General features: G+C 38.5%; 1 protein-coding gene across 1 annotated transcript in view; it reads right to left on the bottom strand.

Annotated features, from left to right (window-relative positions):
• JPH1 (junctophilin 1) overlaps positions 1 to 15,983 on the bottom strand; it is an 84,239-nt gene that overhangs the window by 6,171 nt on the left and 62,085 nt on the right. Inside the window, 1 exon segment of the mRNA XM_040587493.1 lies at positions 4,561 to 5,222. Coding sequence (XP_040443427.1) covers positions 4,561 to 5,222 — 662 coding nt within the window.

A 15,983-nucleotide genomic window follows, 5' to 3' on the forward strand; every position in this document is an offset into this window, starting at 1 on the left:
GCCTGTTAAATTTAGCATAAAGTTCTTGCTCAGAGGGTTTTTTTAGGATCAGGCAAATACTGATTTATTTTTCTAACATTATGGTAGTTATATCCCTTACTAACTGGATGTTAAGTGGACAAAGAGATCAGAGTAGAAGCACACTGGGCAACGTTCAGCAAAATGTCATGATTTTAACTACAGGTAAAAAGCGGGATAAACACTCTGTGTGCCTTAAAAATCTTCACCTACAAAATGAAAAAAAAATGACAATATAGTAGAGCGCTTGTGCCTGGGCTTGTACCTGACCTCGGGCAACACATGGATACATACCAGGCAAACAAAATGTGTATTCGTGAATGTACACCACAACGGTATTTTTCGCAACTCCATCCTACTTTTTACCCAAATCCAAAACAATCTCAAATCAGCTCATATTCAAGGTGGAATAGCAGTGTGCAAGCTGATACTGGGGCTACAGGCTGCAAGAGCAATTAGAACCAACAGTTAGTCCTCATTTGTGGCCAAGTGTCAGTGCACACTTCGCACTGTGGTAAAAATAAGATAATTTCAAGGTGCCAAATTATCAGTGAAAAAATGATGATTTACTTTTCATTCATTAGGGTAAATGCCTGCAAACAGCTGTTTTGGAGCAGCTGATGAACAGGGGCTGTCATTGTGCTTTATGCATGTTTTCACCTTGATAAAACTGTGACTTTCTTATGAGCTCTGAAATTATTTTAAACTTCGATTTTTGAACATCAGGCAATAGTTACATGAGAAGTGTGGCATAAGAGGTATGCGCTGATATTTTTCAAGTATAATGCCAGAAATGGGGCCACCTTGAGAATCGTTACTGTTCCTATAACTAACTTATTACACAGGTGATATTCAATGACATTCTTAAGAATATAATAGATTCACAGAAAATAAGAAACGTGAATTTGATTACTAAAACAGATGCTGCAGAATTTTCTGTAAATAAAGTTGTTTAAAGTGCAAATTAAATTTTATGTTTCATTCAGATGTGAGAAATGGCTTTGATTTAGACACATGGAAGGAAGAATTGCAAATCTTACATTCTGTATCTATGTTCTTAATGCATTATAAATGGCAACTTGGAAAAAGCACAGCACAATTTTATACAGCACTTTCAGATAATCTAATGAAAGTGCTCAATAAATGTAATAGATTCATTTTTGCATTCCAAATCCATGTTTTCTTATTTCTCTTTTCATGAAAATGAGAGTTGTTTTCTCTTTATATTCCTTAACAATATATTTTTAAACTTTTATGGAGGATCTAAGGCAGTTTTACTTTCAAACCACAAAACCGTTTGTCAGGATGACTGTGAAGCAATTGCAGTTACTGACTAAAACAAAATAATTCTCCAATGCAGCCCTAGAATTCGGAAGTCTCTCAACATTCAGAAGTGTTTGGGATGAAGAGAAGTACACTCAGTAACTATGCACTGCGTAACTCCAGCCCAGCTCAGCCCAGGAACACTGCAGAAGAGACTACTGTTTTTCTGAAGTTGAAAGGTCATACTAACAATGAAAAAGAAAAGCCTCCGGGCAATGTTAACAGTCATTGTGTACTATCTCCCTCAGTCTGCTAGGCCAGTAGGCTTCTTCCTGCTTTAATTGTTTTAGGATTTTCACTCATTTCAGCATTTTAAAGAAATAAGCATGTAGGAAATTTATTCTATAAGGGCAAATTTATAGACACATTTGGAAGACATCTTTGAATAAAACACATATATCTACGTGTATCTTAAAATGTTGTTATATTAAAAATGAGATTCTAAAATCTACCCTCCTTCCTTATTGAAATGCTGATAATAAGAATAATGCAATTATGGTGATCCAATTGAAGCAGAGGGACAGTTCCCACATAACCTGTAATATCAGTAAACAAACAGTAGCTAATTTACTAATAAAGTGATAATAGCTTATCACTTTTCCACCTTTCCTGATAACAGGCTATAGGTTCATGGTCCTTACCCTGATTATTCTAGAAGGTCAATAAACTGCTGTTTAGGTGCCCTACTTGTTTCTTACGGTGAAGATGCCCTCAGCTCCACTATTTGGTCTGGATGGAATGTAGGAAAAATAAGGACTATTTCTAGCCGCTTAATTTCACCAGAGCTGAACAAAACATTTCAATTCAGGCTAAAATTCTGTGCATGCTCACTCAACATTCACAAGCCTGACAGCTTTGTGTTACCCTACATAGGAGTCATATCTGTGAGGTTTGAAAGGTTAAAGGGCTAATAGCAGCTGTAATACAGATTTGCAGATTACAAAACCACTGTGAACATCTACTTTGATCTGCAGAGAACAGAATATAAGCTTCCTGCTGAACTAGAGGATATAATCTTGGCAGAATGCTCATTATTCAGTTATTCAATGATGGCTACAAAACCTCAACATTTGAAAACTGATGTTACATTTAGTTAACATCATTAAAAGCAAATTAAACTAAGACTTTTATCTAAATCTGTCCAGTTGTTGGATCTTCTTACACATTTGCTTGTTAGCTTGGGAAATTATTTTATGATGTGCATTTACAGAAAGTGATTTAACATGTCAGATTTTTTTTGCCTTGAATCTTTCATTGTAAGGTATGTTTTAATCATTCTTGCAGCACTTTGTGGGGCTTTCCCTTAAGTTTTTTCTCATTTTAAATCCCTGATTTATGGACACTGTATTTTATTCCAGAAGTGGTTGCACCAGTGCCAAAACCAGATAAAACAGACTCCCATGTACTCTTGCTTAATCTTTCCTGTTGATAAATCTAAGGATTATATTAACATCTCTGAACAGCAGCAGCAGACTAGATGCTTATGCTCAGCTGCATCTCTTGTTCCTGATCCACCAACCTTTTCCAGTTCCGATCCTGCATGGCCAGGCTCTATTAACTGTCTTTCAATATATAATCTGACATTTTGCTGTGCTGCACATGTATAACTACTTGCATCTTTCTTAGCAGGTGATTTGGATCGGCTTGTATTGGTGAACAACTGTCTTTGTTATTTATCACTTTCCTTGTCTCTGTGTCTTCTGTAAACTTCACGGGTAATACTTTCATGTCCTCTTCAATGTCATTAATAAAAATGTTAATAAAATAGAGCAGCGGAATTAATCCAAGAATGACCTCACCAGGGTAATACCAAATTACCGATGTTTTTCTAATTAGTTTTTCAGAACTGTAAGTAATTTTTAAAAAAATATTTAAATGTGACATTTAGTCTTAGCATTACTCTGGCTTTCTTGTCAGAATACATAATTGTATCACAGCAAATCAAGTGACCTTCTTGATTGAGGATATGATTCCTCTGTCACACCTGAAGATGTCAAACTTGTTTGACAAGATCTTTTACACTGCACATTGGTTGGAAATTCTTACAACTTTTTATTTTTAAATTCTTTATTAATGAAGTTATGTGTCAATTATTCAACTGCTTTGCCTGAGATCAGTGCTAGGCTGTCTGGAGCTCATTAAATGGGTCATTATGTTTATCCCATCAATAATGACACACTGGTTTTTTTCTACTGGAGTACCAAAAATGATTCAAGAAACAATGCTTATAAAAAAGAAACATTATGACAATTATCTGGACCTCTTCATTTGCTAAAGCTTAACTTTAAGATCTAAACCTATTATTTTCCTGAATTTCTCTTGGCCTAGAAATAGTTTTACCATCATCAGGGATTGTGAATTCAATAACCTGGCTTTTTCTCATAACTTGATATAGAAATGCTATTAGTCATCTCTCCTTTACTGCATTAACCATTGATAGTCCTATTATTTCTAAATAATAAAGAGATTCAATTCACACTGATTTGAATGTATAGTTTTAAAACTCCTCCATTTCTTCATGAAAAAGAAAGTAAAATTTTTCACCACACTGTAAAACACAAGTATTGTTAGAGGTATGTATTTTAAAACAGTTTATATTTTGATGCAAATTGCCTGGTTTTAGAGCCTACAATCAACATAGAGAAGAAAATGAAAATGGGAGATTGTCTGGACTGGGTTAGACCACAGGCCAGCATCCTACCTCCAACAGTATTCAAGAGTAGACCTTTGGGGAAGAGCATGAGTGTAACTCCCAGTACTGCCCAATTATCCACTAAAGTACAACAAACATTGTTTTGAGGATGGAGGGAGGGGCAGGGCGGGAAATAGATCTATATATATGCATATCTGCAAGTATATGTCTACATACACACAAAATGCTCATATACATATATATTTATATATGTATATATATATATATATACATACACACTAATACGCACACTAACACATTTTTGTGTTTATGGATGCAATAGGGATTAATGTTTCAAAAGTCCATCAGTATCTGGCTATCAACTATCCCTTCCCAGTTTTCATAAAGGATAATATAAAGGACTGGAATATTTGTTTCTCACTCCAGTCTGCTGTATTGGGTTTTAGCTAGCAGACTGTATCCAGATGAAGATTTGACAGAAGTGAGCTTTTTCTGTCTTTAGGTTGCATAGCTCAGCACTTGGAGGCAAAAGGGCAGGGATAATGAAAAGTTTTCTTGCTACTCACCGAGCTGTTTTCTACTTCTTTTTCCAATGTTGAATGTGACTCGTTATTAGCAGGGTTCTTTGGTGCAGCAAATTCTGGTTTCTTAATTTTTGTGTCAGGTTTGTTTTCTTTGGCATCTGGCTTACCCCCAGATCTAGCAGGACTTGGCTTCTGTGAGGGTGGTATCCGTGCAAGTGTCGACGGTGATGGGTTGACATACTCATCTTCTTCCCTGAGCTCCTGTGGAAGCACTGTTGGATTCATTTTTACATAATAGCCATGGTAGTGACCATGTAGCTCCCCATTTTCTGTGCTGATGGGATTGTGATGGGCTGAAAACTTTGGCTGGTTTTTCACAGCTACTTCCTCTTTCATTGGTGCTTTTGAATATAAAGGCTTGTTAATTGTGGGTGTTATATTCTCAGTGGCTAAAAGCTTTTTTTCTTGATTGAGTCTTGCCCCAGAAGCGGAGCTTTGCTTTTTCAGTTGTTTTGAAGGAGAAGGTTCAGAAGAAAGAGGAGGGCTATGCCTTGGACTTGCTTCTGGGGTTCGAGGGGGTGTAGTACCTTTTCGATAAAAGTGTGGTGACTCTTTTGGGGTAGCTGGGTTTTCCTGAACTTTTTCTTCAGATTTTTCTTTCACCTCCATTCCTTCTTGAAACTTTTGTTTGATATAATCAGGGCCTGGAAAATAATGTAATAGAAATATTATGATTAAAACAAAAATAAGACTTCACAGTAAAACTGGCATTGGGATGTCAGACAGCACTGCCTTGCTAAAACACTGGCAGGGGTGGGTGTTACCAAAAATTCACTGACATCTGTAATGTTTTACTCTAAATTGCTCCACAGTCGAAGTTATTGTACTTTTTGGTAATTGTTGGGACTACTTACTAACGTGGTTCAGTCACTTTGCAAAGGGTCACAGGATATAAATTGTCTCTGAGTGAAGTCTGAGGGACTGAAGACTGACACATATCTAGCATGCTTTCTTTTTCTGAGAGGCACTTTTTGAGGTATGTCTTGCTTAATTACCCTAATCTATCTAACTGCTACCCTCATGATCATAGGATCTGTTTGACATGGAAGTAATTAACCATCACAATGAAATGTCTCTTCTGTCTTTATAACCTACAGGAAATAGGGCTTGAATCACTTTTTTTCCCCTTTATGTGCATGTTAGTTTGTCTTATATACATATATATATGTGTGTGTGTGTGTGTGTGTGTGTGCCTTGAACTCTCAGACACTGGTTTTGCCTTCCTAATTTGATCACTTACCATATGAAGATGAAGGTTAACCACTCTAGTCATTAACATCATTCCTGCTTAGAAGTTAGGAAGACAAATTCTCTCACATTCAATAAAGAAATACTTACAGAGCAGCCAGTATGAAGAATATTCTCCCCCCACTTCCTAGCTAAACACCCATGAGCACATTCACTACTAGGACTCACTTATCAAGGTGCATTTCTATGTGTTTACATAAAGACAAGCTGGCTGAGATGCTTTGCTCCAGGTTTTGGTTGTCTGATTTAATAGTTCAATGCTAAGACTTGAGTAAACAGTCCATTGAAGAAACAAAATTGCTGCGAATCTCTGTATTGTGGGTAGTGTTTGCTATTTTTCTCCCTAGAGGCCATATTCCAGATTCCAGGATCCGGTCCCCTAAGATGTCAGAAGCTGGGAAGCTCTGTGAACAAAGAACTGCAAGGACCTTGCTGCATGTTCAGCAACGGCTTCTGCCAAATACATTGCAACTGTTTTTCCACTTCTATCTTTGCTAGCACCACTACTTTCCTTTGACTTTTTTACCTTCTGTAAGTGAGGCTTATCTGCGTTTTATGTCATAGAAAAATTCTGTGCCCAGAGAAGAACGTCTGCACACATTTTTCTGCTTTTGAGTTTAAAGGAGGCTCTAGCTGTGCTAGGCCGATACAGTGTTTTTACAGATGCCAGAAGTGTACGCATCACTAGACAGGACTAAGATGAGAGGAAGAGCAGCATGAAGTTTTTGGAAGTCACTGAGTCATCTGGTAAGTAAACATTGCTGAGAAGAAGAATTACTCTGTATGCAATGTCTTTTGAGCAGGAAAATCACAATGGTTTTGGCATGTCTGAGAACCAGGGGTGGAAACAGGGAGCTGTTGAGAAAGAAGGCTAGATGTAGACAAGCCAGGATGTGTTCTCAAGTAACATTTGAGGAGGAAGCTTTGAGGAGTTAAGCCTGCACAGGGGGAGAGGACTGGAGGCTTGGTTCTTACAGCTTTTTATAATCCTCTTGGTAATAGGGAAAGGCAGTACAACATAAATTAAAAGTTGTCATATATAAAGTTACAGTTACGATCACCATTCACAAAATTCATCATGAAGGTGATTTCCTTCCGTCTTTGCTGAGATGTATAAAGTAATACCGAGGGTTTTAACATGAATAAACTTTGGTTTTCTCTTTTCACATGGGATATAATTAGGGGTGTAGAGAGAACAGGATAGCTAAAAAATCTCTGCCTAACCTTTATGCCCAAGCCATGGAGCTGTCAAATTGCAATGACTCTTTGTTATGGACACATCTATGTTCACATTAGTTTGCTCCTAATGACTGCTGTGGTGAAAGTATCCCAGTTGGAATACCATCTCTTCAGCCTTAAAATGCTGCTTAAATGGCACCTGATCTGTTCCTAACCTATCTAGAAAATTCATCTCCTGTGACAGCTTTCCACTACCCAATATATGTAAAGATATTTACTTTTACTAATATCTGACAGCATTTGATAGACTGAAGGCACTTCCATGAAGAACACATCTGGGTCTCAGTAATGTCACCCCTCTCCACTGCTTCCTATGATCAACTAAAAGCCTCCCAAGGCTGGCCAGAGGGACTCTCTCTCCTCCTGAGACCTCCAAACTGTGCTGGAATTTCTGAAACAAGAAGGGAGCCAGGTCTCAGCTGCCCAGGTCTCCACAAGAGACTGATAGAGTGAAAACAAAAAAACCTAAACCAAAACAAGAATAGCATCTTTAACTGGAGTTTCCCAAAGAAGTTGTGCCAATAGGCCAGCAGTGATGTCTTCCTACTGGATATTTGGCAATATCTGATGCTAAGTGAAACGGAGCCACACTGGAGAAAGCTGTAGCCATCTGCATCCAAGTAGCACCTGAGGGTGTCTGACCAGAGATTCAGCAATTGCCTTAACATAACACAGCAGCCCTCCCTCCTGCCCCCCAGTACATCACATATGACTACTAGAGATACATCCCTTGCCTCCTATCTTGCCAGGCAGGTTTTTCCAACACTGAAATTCTTGGCTGTATGCTGAAGTTAGCTTTGGAGATTGTCCAAGGACTTCTTTTACGTCTGTTCGCTGTATTCAGTACAATCACATGATGCACCTGCCTGAAGCACTGACTCCAAGCAGCAGTAACAGAGTTCCTGCTCCCTTTTGAGGACTAAGAATACTTGACAAGACTTACCTTGTCCCCTTCATTAAAGGCATTATCTAACACTACAGACATAGGCAAGAGAGTCCTTTTTCTTCAGTATAAGAGCACTCTACAGCACGAGTTTAAAGGACCAGGGCCAAGGGAATTGGCAAAGAGAGAGAGTCACTAACATGCAAACCTACAAGCTTTCTCAGCTGCCTGATCTTAATGAGGAAGAGAACAGGATTTGAGGGTGGGAAGAATGTAAGGTGGGATTATCTGCCTAAGACATAAACACAGAGTTCTGTTCTTCAGTTTGCAGTTCAAGCAACCAAAAGATATATTCCTAGACATGATATTTCTTAATTCCTAAGGTGAACCTGGTCTGGAAAGCAGAACCAAGAAATGTTTTCTAACCAAGTAAATATAAGCTTTCTTGGTGGATGAACCTGGGTGTTTTCTTACAGTGACATGCTGTTACTGTTGGTTCAAAACTGATGCATCTTTTCTGGCTGAAGGTCAGCCATGGGGTGGTTTTGGCTCACACAGCTGTTGTGATGCCAGCAGCTGGATGATATCACTAAAGTGTGTTAGCCAGTATTTGGAGGAAATAGCCTCTGAAAGCCAAAGGACTGTGTGGATGTGTGCAATGTATGCACATAGTCTCATACTGCCTGCTGGTCTGCTTGAACAGCATTTCATTGATGGCTATGGGGTCAGGGAAGCTCTCGTTTGGTTGCAGACACACTCACAGTTGTTCTAAATCTAGAATTTCTTGTGGATTTCTTGTGTAATATGTCTTTCCTCCTGGAAGGGCTCCAGAAAGTGATGTGACAGCATGGCCAGCCCTGTAAATGAGAAGAGAAGGGTGCCCTGGTTCTGCCACAGCATTTTTAGAGAGGTGACAGCCGCATGCTTTCCCCCATGGCCTGGTGAGGTATATGTATTGGCAGCACAGGGCTGTTTCATGATTGTGGCTCAAGCAGCATCTGAAAATGTCATTTTGCAGGACACTGTAAATGCAGCCAGTGTTTCCCAAGAAGGATAAGCAGAGACCTTGTGCATTATCAGCTCAGGATGAAATCTAAAGCTTCATAGGGATTGCAGAACGCACCTAGGATAGTGAGGAAAAAGGCATATACATATATATTTATATATATGAGCTTCAGGTCATAGCCCTGCCTAGTCAACCCAGCCAATTTCATGTATTCCAGCCCCTTTGCAAAAGAGAAAAGATGAGGATATGGGAAAAGGGTGCAAATGAATGATGATGAGCTCAAACTACCAAAGGCTCTAAGATTCCTTAAAGCAGGGCTGGTGATCCTTCAAGAAGCAATTCTGAATTCCATAGTCAATACGTGTAACTGAGTAACCTGCCGTAAATCTTATTTCCATAACGAAATGAGCTTCTGCCTCATTTTAGTATAATGATTTCTATATTGTCAAACCTAATAAGTTAATACTTCTTTTAACTGGCAAAAGGAATTCTGTAGTAACACATAAACCAAATAAAACATTCTGATGTTCTGTAGCAGGACTGCAGGACAATGCATTTTCAAGTAATACAAGAACTTTCTGTAGTTTTCTAATATTATTAAGTAACAGAGTAGTAAGTAATTTATAAAATTAAAATATATTAGAATTCTGAATTAAAAACAGTACTATGTAAACTGAAATATACTATATTCTAGTACATTTTAGTTCTGTATAGCACTGTTTTCTTTAAGTTAATCCACTGCATTCTATTGTTTTGCAAATTTCCATGTACTCCTGTATGACCTTGGACATGTTGCAACATCTTATTCAATCCACATGCAAAAAGAAAGTATGCAGTGGGCACCCAGGTTTAAAAGCTTTTCCCTGAACCGAAATTGTTTAAGACAGAGAATTCCATTGATATCAACAAACAATTTCCACAGGAAACATTTTCACAGTGCAAGATGCACTCCTTCTTAGAGGGCATATTGTGAGAAATTCCACTAGAAACTCCACTCTCTAGGAAAAGAAAAAAAGTTTTGGGAGAGCAGGTTTCTCTGAGCCAAGCTCAAGACACTGTGCAATACAGATGAGAGCCTCTGACCATATCATGACAGAAGATGCCTATTCCTGCAGCCCCGGACTCATACGTGAATGAAGTATGTAAGGTCCTGTAAGACCCTATAGGTAAGTACAGGCTATAGGACTAGCAGCCTTGTCACCTGGGTGTCTCTGGTCCCCATGGTGGATCAGTACTCCCAGTTGTAAACTGCTTGGCTGCTGCACAAGAGGTGAGGATTCTCCTTCCTCTTCAAAGGAAAATATATAGTTTGCTGTTGGTACTACAGGTTGCTATATACTGTTTGAGAAATAAGGTGGTGAAAACCAACTGGTTTGTTATTTTCTGATGCGATTGATGGTTTTCTAATGTATCACTGCTGGCAACAATATATACGCTCTTATAATAAGATTTATTTGCTACTCTGATGAACATTAATAAAACTTGGAAAGCCTGGTGACTTGGATCAATTAATACAGGGTGTTTTTTTCCTGCAAGCATCTGAAATGCTTTTACATTAGGATTTTTCAGGATAGGACATCTATTTTATATTAATCCTTCAGCATTCAGGATGGTAACTGTAGGTGAAGAAAATAGAAATAATCATTTATCAGTCTGCTAAAAGAAGTGATTTGATGAGTCATTACAAAAGTGCAAATAACTATATTCACAAAATTTTAGAAAGATAGGGTTTATTATTATGACTTCATTATGGAGATGTGTGTGTGAGAACCATAATTAATGTCATTAGTACATCCTCTGTCTTATTCTTATTTGTCTGAAGGTTATACTGATAACAGGGGAAAAAAAGGCTTTTAACTGCTAGGCTGCTGGCTTGAATTCAGGCCAAAAGGACGGAGTGCTGTGCAATGCCATGTGCAGAATGTGCTGATGAACTCAGTGGAGCAGAGATAAGGTTATGGTTTTAGTAATGCTTGGCAGCCCTGTCTGCCATCTTGGCAGACTGAACTGGGACTGAATAGGGCTGGAAATTAAGGGATAAGGATTACAGCCATAGAGAATTTGATGGATAAAAGGAAAGGTGCATAAAGAGGCACGGGGCTCTGAGATATCACTTCTGCTTAACTGAGATATGAACTGAATCAAATCAAATCAAATTGAATTGAATCGAACAGAATATTTCAGTCGGAAAGGACATATAATGATCATCTAGTCCAGCTGCCTGACCACTTCAGGGCTGAGCAAAAGTTAAACCATGTTATTAAGGGCATTGTCCAAATGCCTTTTAAACACTGACAGGCTTGGGGCATCGACCACCACCCTAGGAAGCTTGTTCCAGTGTTTGAACACCCTCTTGGTAAAGAAAAGCTTCCTGGTGGTAGTTTAGGAGCTTATCACCCCAGATATCTGCAGCACTCTTCTGCTGGATACAGTGCCCCAGCACTAGAACATGGAACAGTCTAGCTGCTTCATGGTTGGGTCAACGTGCAGCAAGGTATGTAAGATTTCTGGCCCCCAGACAGTAAAAGGGCACCTGACTTGATTGCCAAATTGGAGGTGGGATTTCCCTAGAAAGAAATGCCCTACTCCTAGTGATGCATACATATGTTATTTAATAATTCCTTAATTCAAAATGACATATGTAGGCCCTGTTGCCCTGTTTTGGCTGCATCTAAAGTTGGTTATGCCAGCTGGAACAATGGCTCTCCTTAACTGTACTTAAGAATGCTTTAGAGAATAAAATCACACATGTGCTAAAGTTTAAAAATAAAGCATGTCACAAAAGAGAATGAAGAACCGAAATGGAAGGGATTGTTGACACTATCTGGTGAGATGTAAAAGAAATCTAAGTCTGGATGCCTGCTTTAACTTTTAGCCTCTGATAGCACCTGCATTTTGATGCGGTATGATCAACATTTTAAATGCCAGTAAGCAGCTTCCCTAGCAAGGGGCAAATAACAACCCCCCCCTCACCACCACCACCACCCCCCCCAAACCTGCCTGGATTAATTTTTAAATTCCATTTGGCTGCCCTACAATACTTTCTTTTTTCCCCTGGACTTAATACCACCAGCATGGAAGAACCATGGCTGCCTAGGAAAGCAAACTACAATGAAACCATGCACAAGAGCGCATGTTTTGCATGATCTGAAAATACTCTAAAATACAGTGTTTACTGTTTGGAATGCTTTATAATCTTTCTTCATTCACTCTTAGTCCCAGCTCCTCATTTCCTCCTCCTCCAGCCATGAAAATACCTTCCCTTTGCTGAAATTTTCTCCAGCTTACACTTCTAGGGCTTCTCACTCTGTTGTTAGCATTGCTGCTTCCTTAAGCAGTACTCCTAGTATCCTTTCTCCTACCGCACTGAAGGCAACGCTGAAACTAGCATGTGCCAACAGTTACTTACTAGATACATGAACGTCATGAAGAGTGATGTCTACATGTATTTATTTTATGAACTGTTGTGATTTGATCTGGCAGCCTGCTGTCCTTCAAACCATGTACTACTGACATGACCTAAAAATATAACACAAAGATAGCAAGCACATAATGTGATACTATACTATTGCCACAACCTGACAATGCCACATCATCATTCAGCAATGTAAAAGTTAGAATACACAAATACTCTACCTTTAAAAGGTAGCATCACTGAATACAAGCAGGTTTTAATGCAGCCTTAAATGCAACCTTCCCTTCTTGCTAAGTAAAGATAAGCACCTACAATAAGAAATCAGTGGTAGGAATTGCTTATTACGTGTCTCATGCAGAAGAACTCCAAAACCAAACATACATATTCTTAGAATACCTATCTACCATGTTTAAAATATCTGTCAGTGCTTTATTTTCCTGGTTTTGACATCAATGAAAATGATCGGGCCTTCTCAAAACCATCAAATTCTTCCTGTCATGGACTAGACAAAGATCAAGAGTGCCAATTTACTTATTTACTAGCTACACATAGAGACACGCATACACTTTGCCAAACCCAAGGCTAGTTGTTATGTCTCTGTGTCCACTCTGCTGTAATGTTTACACAGCACAAGAGAACTATTAGCGTGGTCTGTGAATTGACTACTGCCAGTGTCTCTGCATTTCACACGGGTACCTGTTTAAAAGTATATGGCACTGTCATCTCACAATGTTTCTTGAAAATATCAAAACATCTGCTCCAGCACACTGACTTGAGTTGCTAGCAACAGCAATGGTAAAAAACAAACAAAATGGACTTCCACCAAACAATTCAAATCATATGCAACACCACAAACTCGTGAGTCTAGCAGTAGGATGACAAAACATAGATGTTAATGTAATTCCTATCTGTACAAAACCTAGACTATCTCTTCTTTCCCTTCCTGTCAGTTCCTCCAAATCTGAAATTAATTTCAGTCATCCCACCATTAACATACCTGAATATAAGACATAAACAGTATTTTTGTATTTTGCATTTCTGTATCCTCCAATGAATAATTGAAACATAATTAAGGATAAAAGAATCCCTATAAGTAAGATTTTCTTCCTCAAAGGTTTCTAAATGCATCATTATAGAATAGAAATACACACACTGAAAGATCTGAAGGCAGGAAAGAATAGACTAATGAATTCAAAAACTTCCTGCAGTCAGCACCAAGTAAGAACAATGTATTTATTCTGACTGTAAATCCAATCTCTGCTCCATTTCTGTGATTGCTTTAGTAGGTAACTGAAGTAACTGTGAACATTTGCAAAACAGGGCACAATTCATAATTGTATCTACATAGCATATTACAGTGTGTAGGCCTTTATACTTTTGGATTCAGTACCCATCATACAAATATAACAGATTTATCCTATCTGACAGCACTATGAGTGCTGGGCAGCTCTAACACCTCATTTACATGGGACATCAGCTTATGGACACAGAAATTGCTCATGACCAGGAATCTTAATTATAGCTTGCTTTACTTACCCTAACTCTGTTGATGAATACTGACAGAACTTCAAAAAATATTTGACAAGATTATATGGTGTTGCATATGGCTTCTATATTTAGGACAGGCTTAATTTTTCCAGGCTAGATAATATACACACATTGTATTTCATGTGAATGTTCCCAGCTAAATAACACACGTACAATAATCTACTTGAATGCTTCTGAGCCTGCATGCTGCTTAATATGAGATAACTGATAAGGTAAGTTTTTAGCTTTTTCACAGAAAATCTAGAGCCTACATTACTTCAGCTGAGCTGCACTGGGGCATGAGGAAGACTGAACCTAGTGTCAGTGTATGTTTTACTGCTATTATCAAGAACGGTACATGAACATCTGATCAAGGGAACATTTTTCTGAAAACTAGAAAAAAATCCACTGGAACATTTAGCAAATGTTAACTGCAGCAGTAGCGTTCTTTAAGCTCCTTTATATCTATCATAAATGATGGGCAGAAGTGAAAGGCTATAACTCTGTTCTCATCAAAACTGAATACTGTCTGAAAAGATGCATTTTTTATATATATAAAGAGACCTTTAATGTCGTATAGTAGCTGCCTTTACTCAGTAGCATCCACACTTCTTTACATTTCTCCCAGTATGTCCATATCTTTTTAATATGACGATGCCCAAAGTAATACACAATATTTCAGATTCAGTGTCACTGAAATCATGCAGAGAAGGGACCATTACCCTTCTTCTCCATGACGTGCTTCTTCTGTATATACAGCCTGGAAGAGTATTAGCTGCTTCTCCTGACATATCACATTTCAAGTGCATGGCTCTCACCCTGCTCCATGGGAGACTGGCAGCTGACCTCAACAGGAGCGGGCTCACATCTCATCTCCAACTGGCTGGCTGTCAGTCCTTAAGGACTTCTTAAGGCACTTTGAGGAGCAAGTCACTATCTTCAGTTTAAATACTAGGTCTGACAGTTCTGTGAACTGGCTTGCATTTGGTGAGTGATCACTGCTGTAAATGGTAGCACCTACTTTCAGCTGTATGTGGAATGTTAACTGAGAACTTAGTTTTTCATAGAATCCTAGAATCATTTAGGTTGGAAAAGACCCTTAAGATCATCAAGCCCAACCACTAACCCAGCATTGCCAAGTCCACCACTAAACCATGTCCCTAAGTGCCACATCCAGGGATGGTGACTCAACCACTTCCCTGGGCAGCTTGTTCCAGTGCTTGACAGCTCCTTTAGTGAACAAATCTTTCCTAATCTCCAATATAAACCTCCCCTGGTGCAACTTGAGGCCATGGCCTATCATTCCTTACAGTTTTTCTCTGTTCCAGCTTCTGTTTGCAACATACCACTTCACTACTACCTGCTGATTTAAATAATATGCTGTTCACCTTACTATACAACTATGCACCATGACTACCAGTATCACCCATGGTATTTGGACAATCATTAGTGAAGACTCCAATGAACTGATTACTAATTTCCTTGTAACTTTATCAGGCTTCTCTCTCCCTGCCATTTTGCACTTAATTTATTATTTTTTTTCTCATCAACAACCTCCAGTATTCCTGTTGCAATCAGACAGGAAACATATCTAAACACATTTGAGTCTCCTGAAAACTTTACAGATTAGTAACCCTCATGTTTTGTCTTTTAGCTAAACAGGAAAATACAATATATTTGATGAATATCAGGATCAAAACTGAAACTAATTTTGCAGCCATGCTGTACGTTAAAATACTTATGGCTCAATACTTACTGTTCTCTTAGTATATACTCTTCTCTTGCAAAGCAGTCTTAGGTTTGCCTTTCTATTCCACTTCAGAAGTTTTAACAGTTCCCAGTGAGACTCCGTTAATAGACTGTAAAAGTTGTATCAGATACATTGCCTCTTGGGCCAAAAACATGGAGGAAGTAGCAGGATTTTCTTCCTTGCATTTGATTGTCTTTGTAGAATTTGATATCATATATTGAGAACAATTTTAAACAATTTTTCTTTCACAAACCAACCCTCAAGCTCCTGGTCCATCTGTCCACATATGTAGGTTAACATATATATTAGAAATCACTGAAATCATAGTAGTTGTTCT

This window comes from Falco naumanni, chromosome 3, assembly GCF_017639655.2.
Source record: "Falco naumanni isolate bFalNau1 chromosome 3, bFalNau1.pat, whole genome shotgun sequence".
NCBI lineage: Eukaryota > Metazoa > Chordata > Aves > Falconiformes > Falconidae > Falco > Falco naumanni.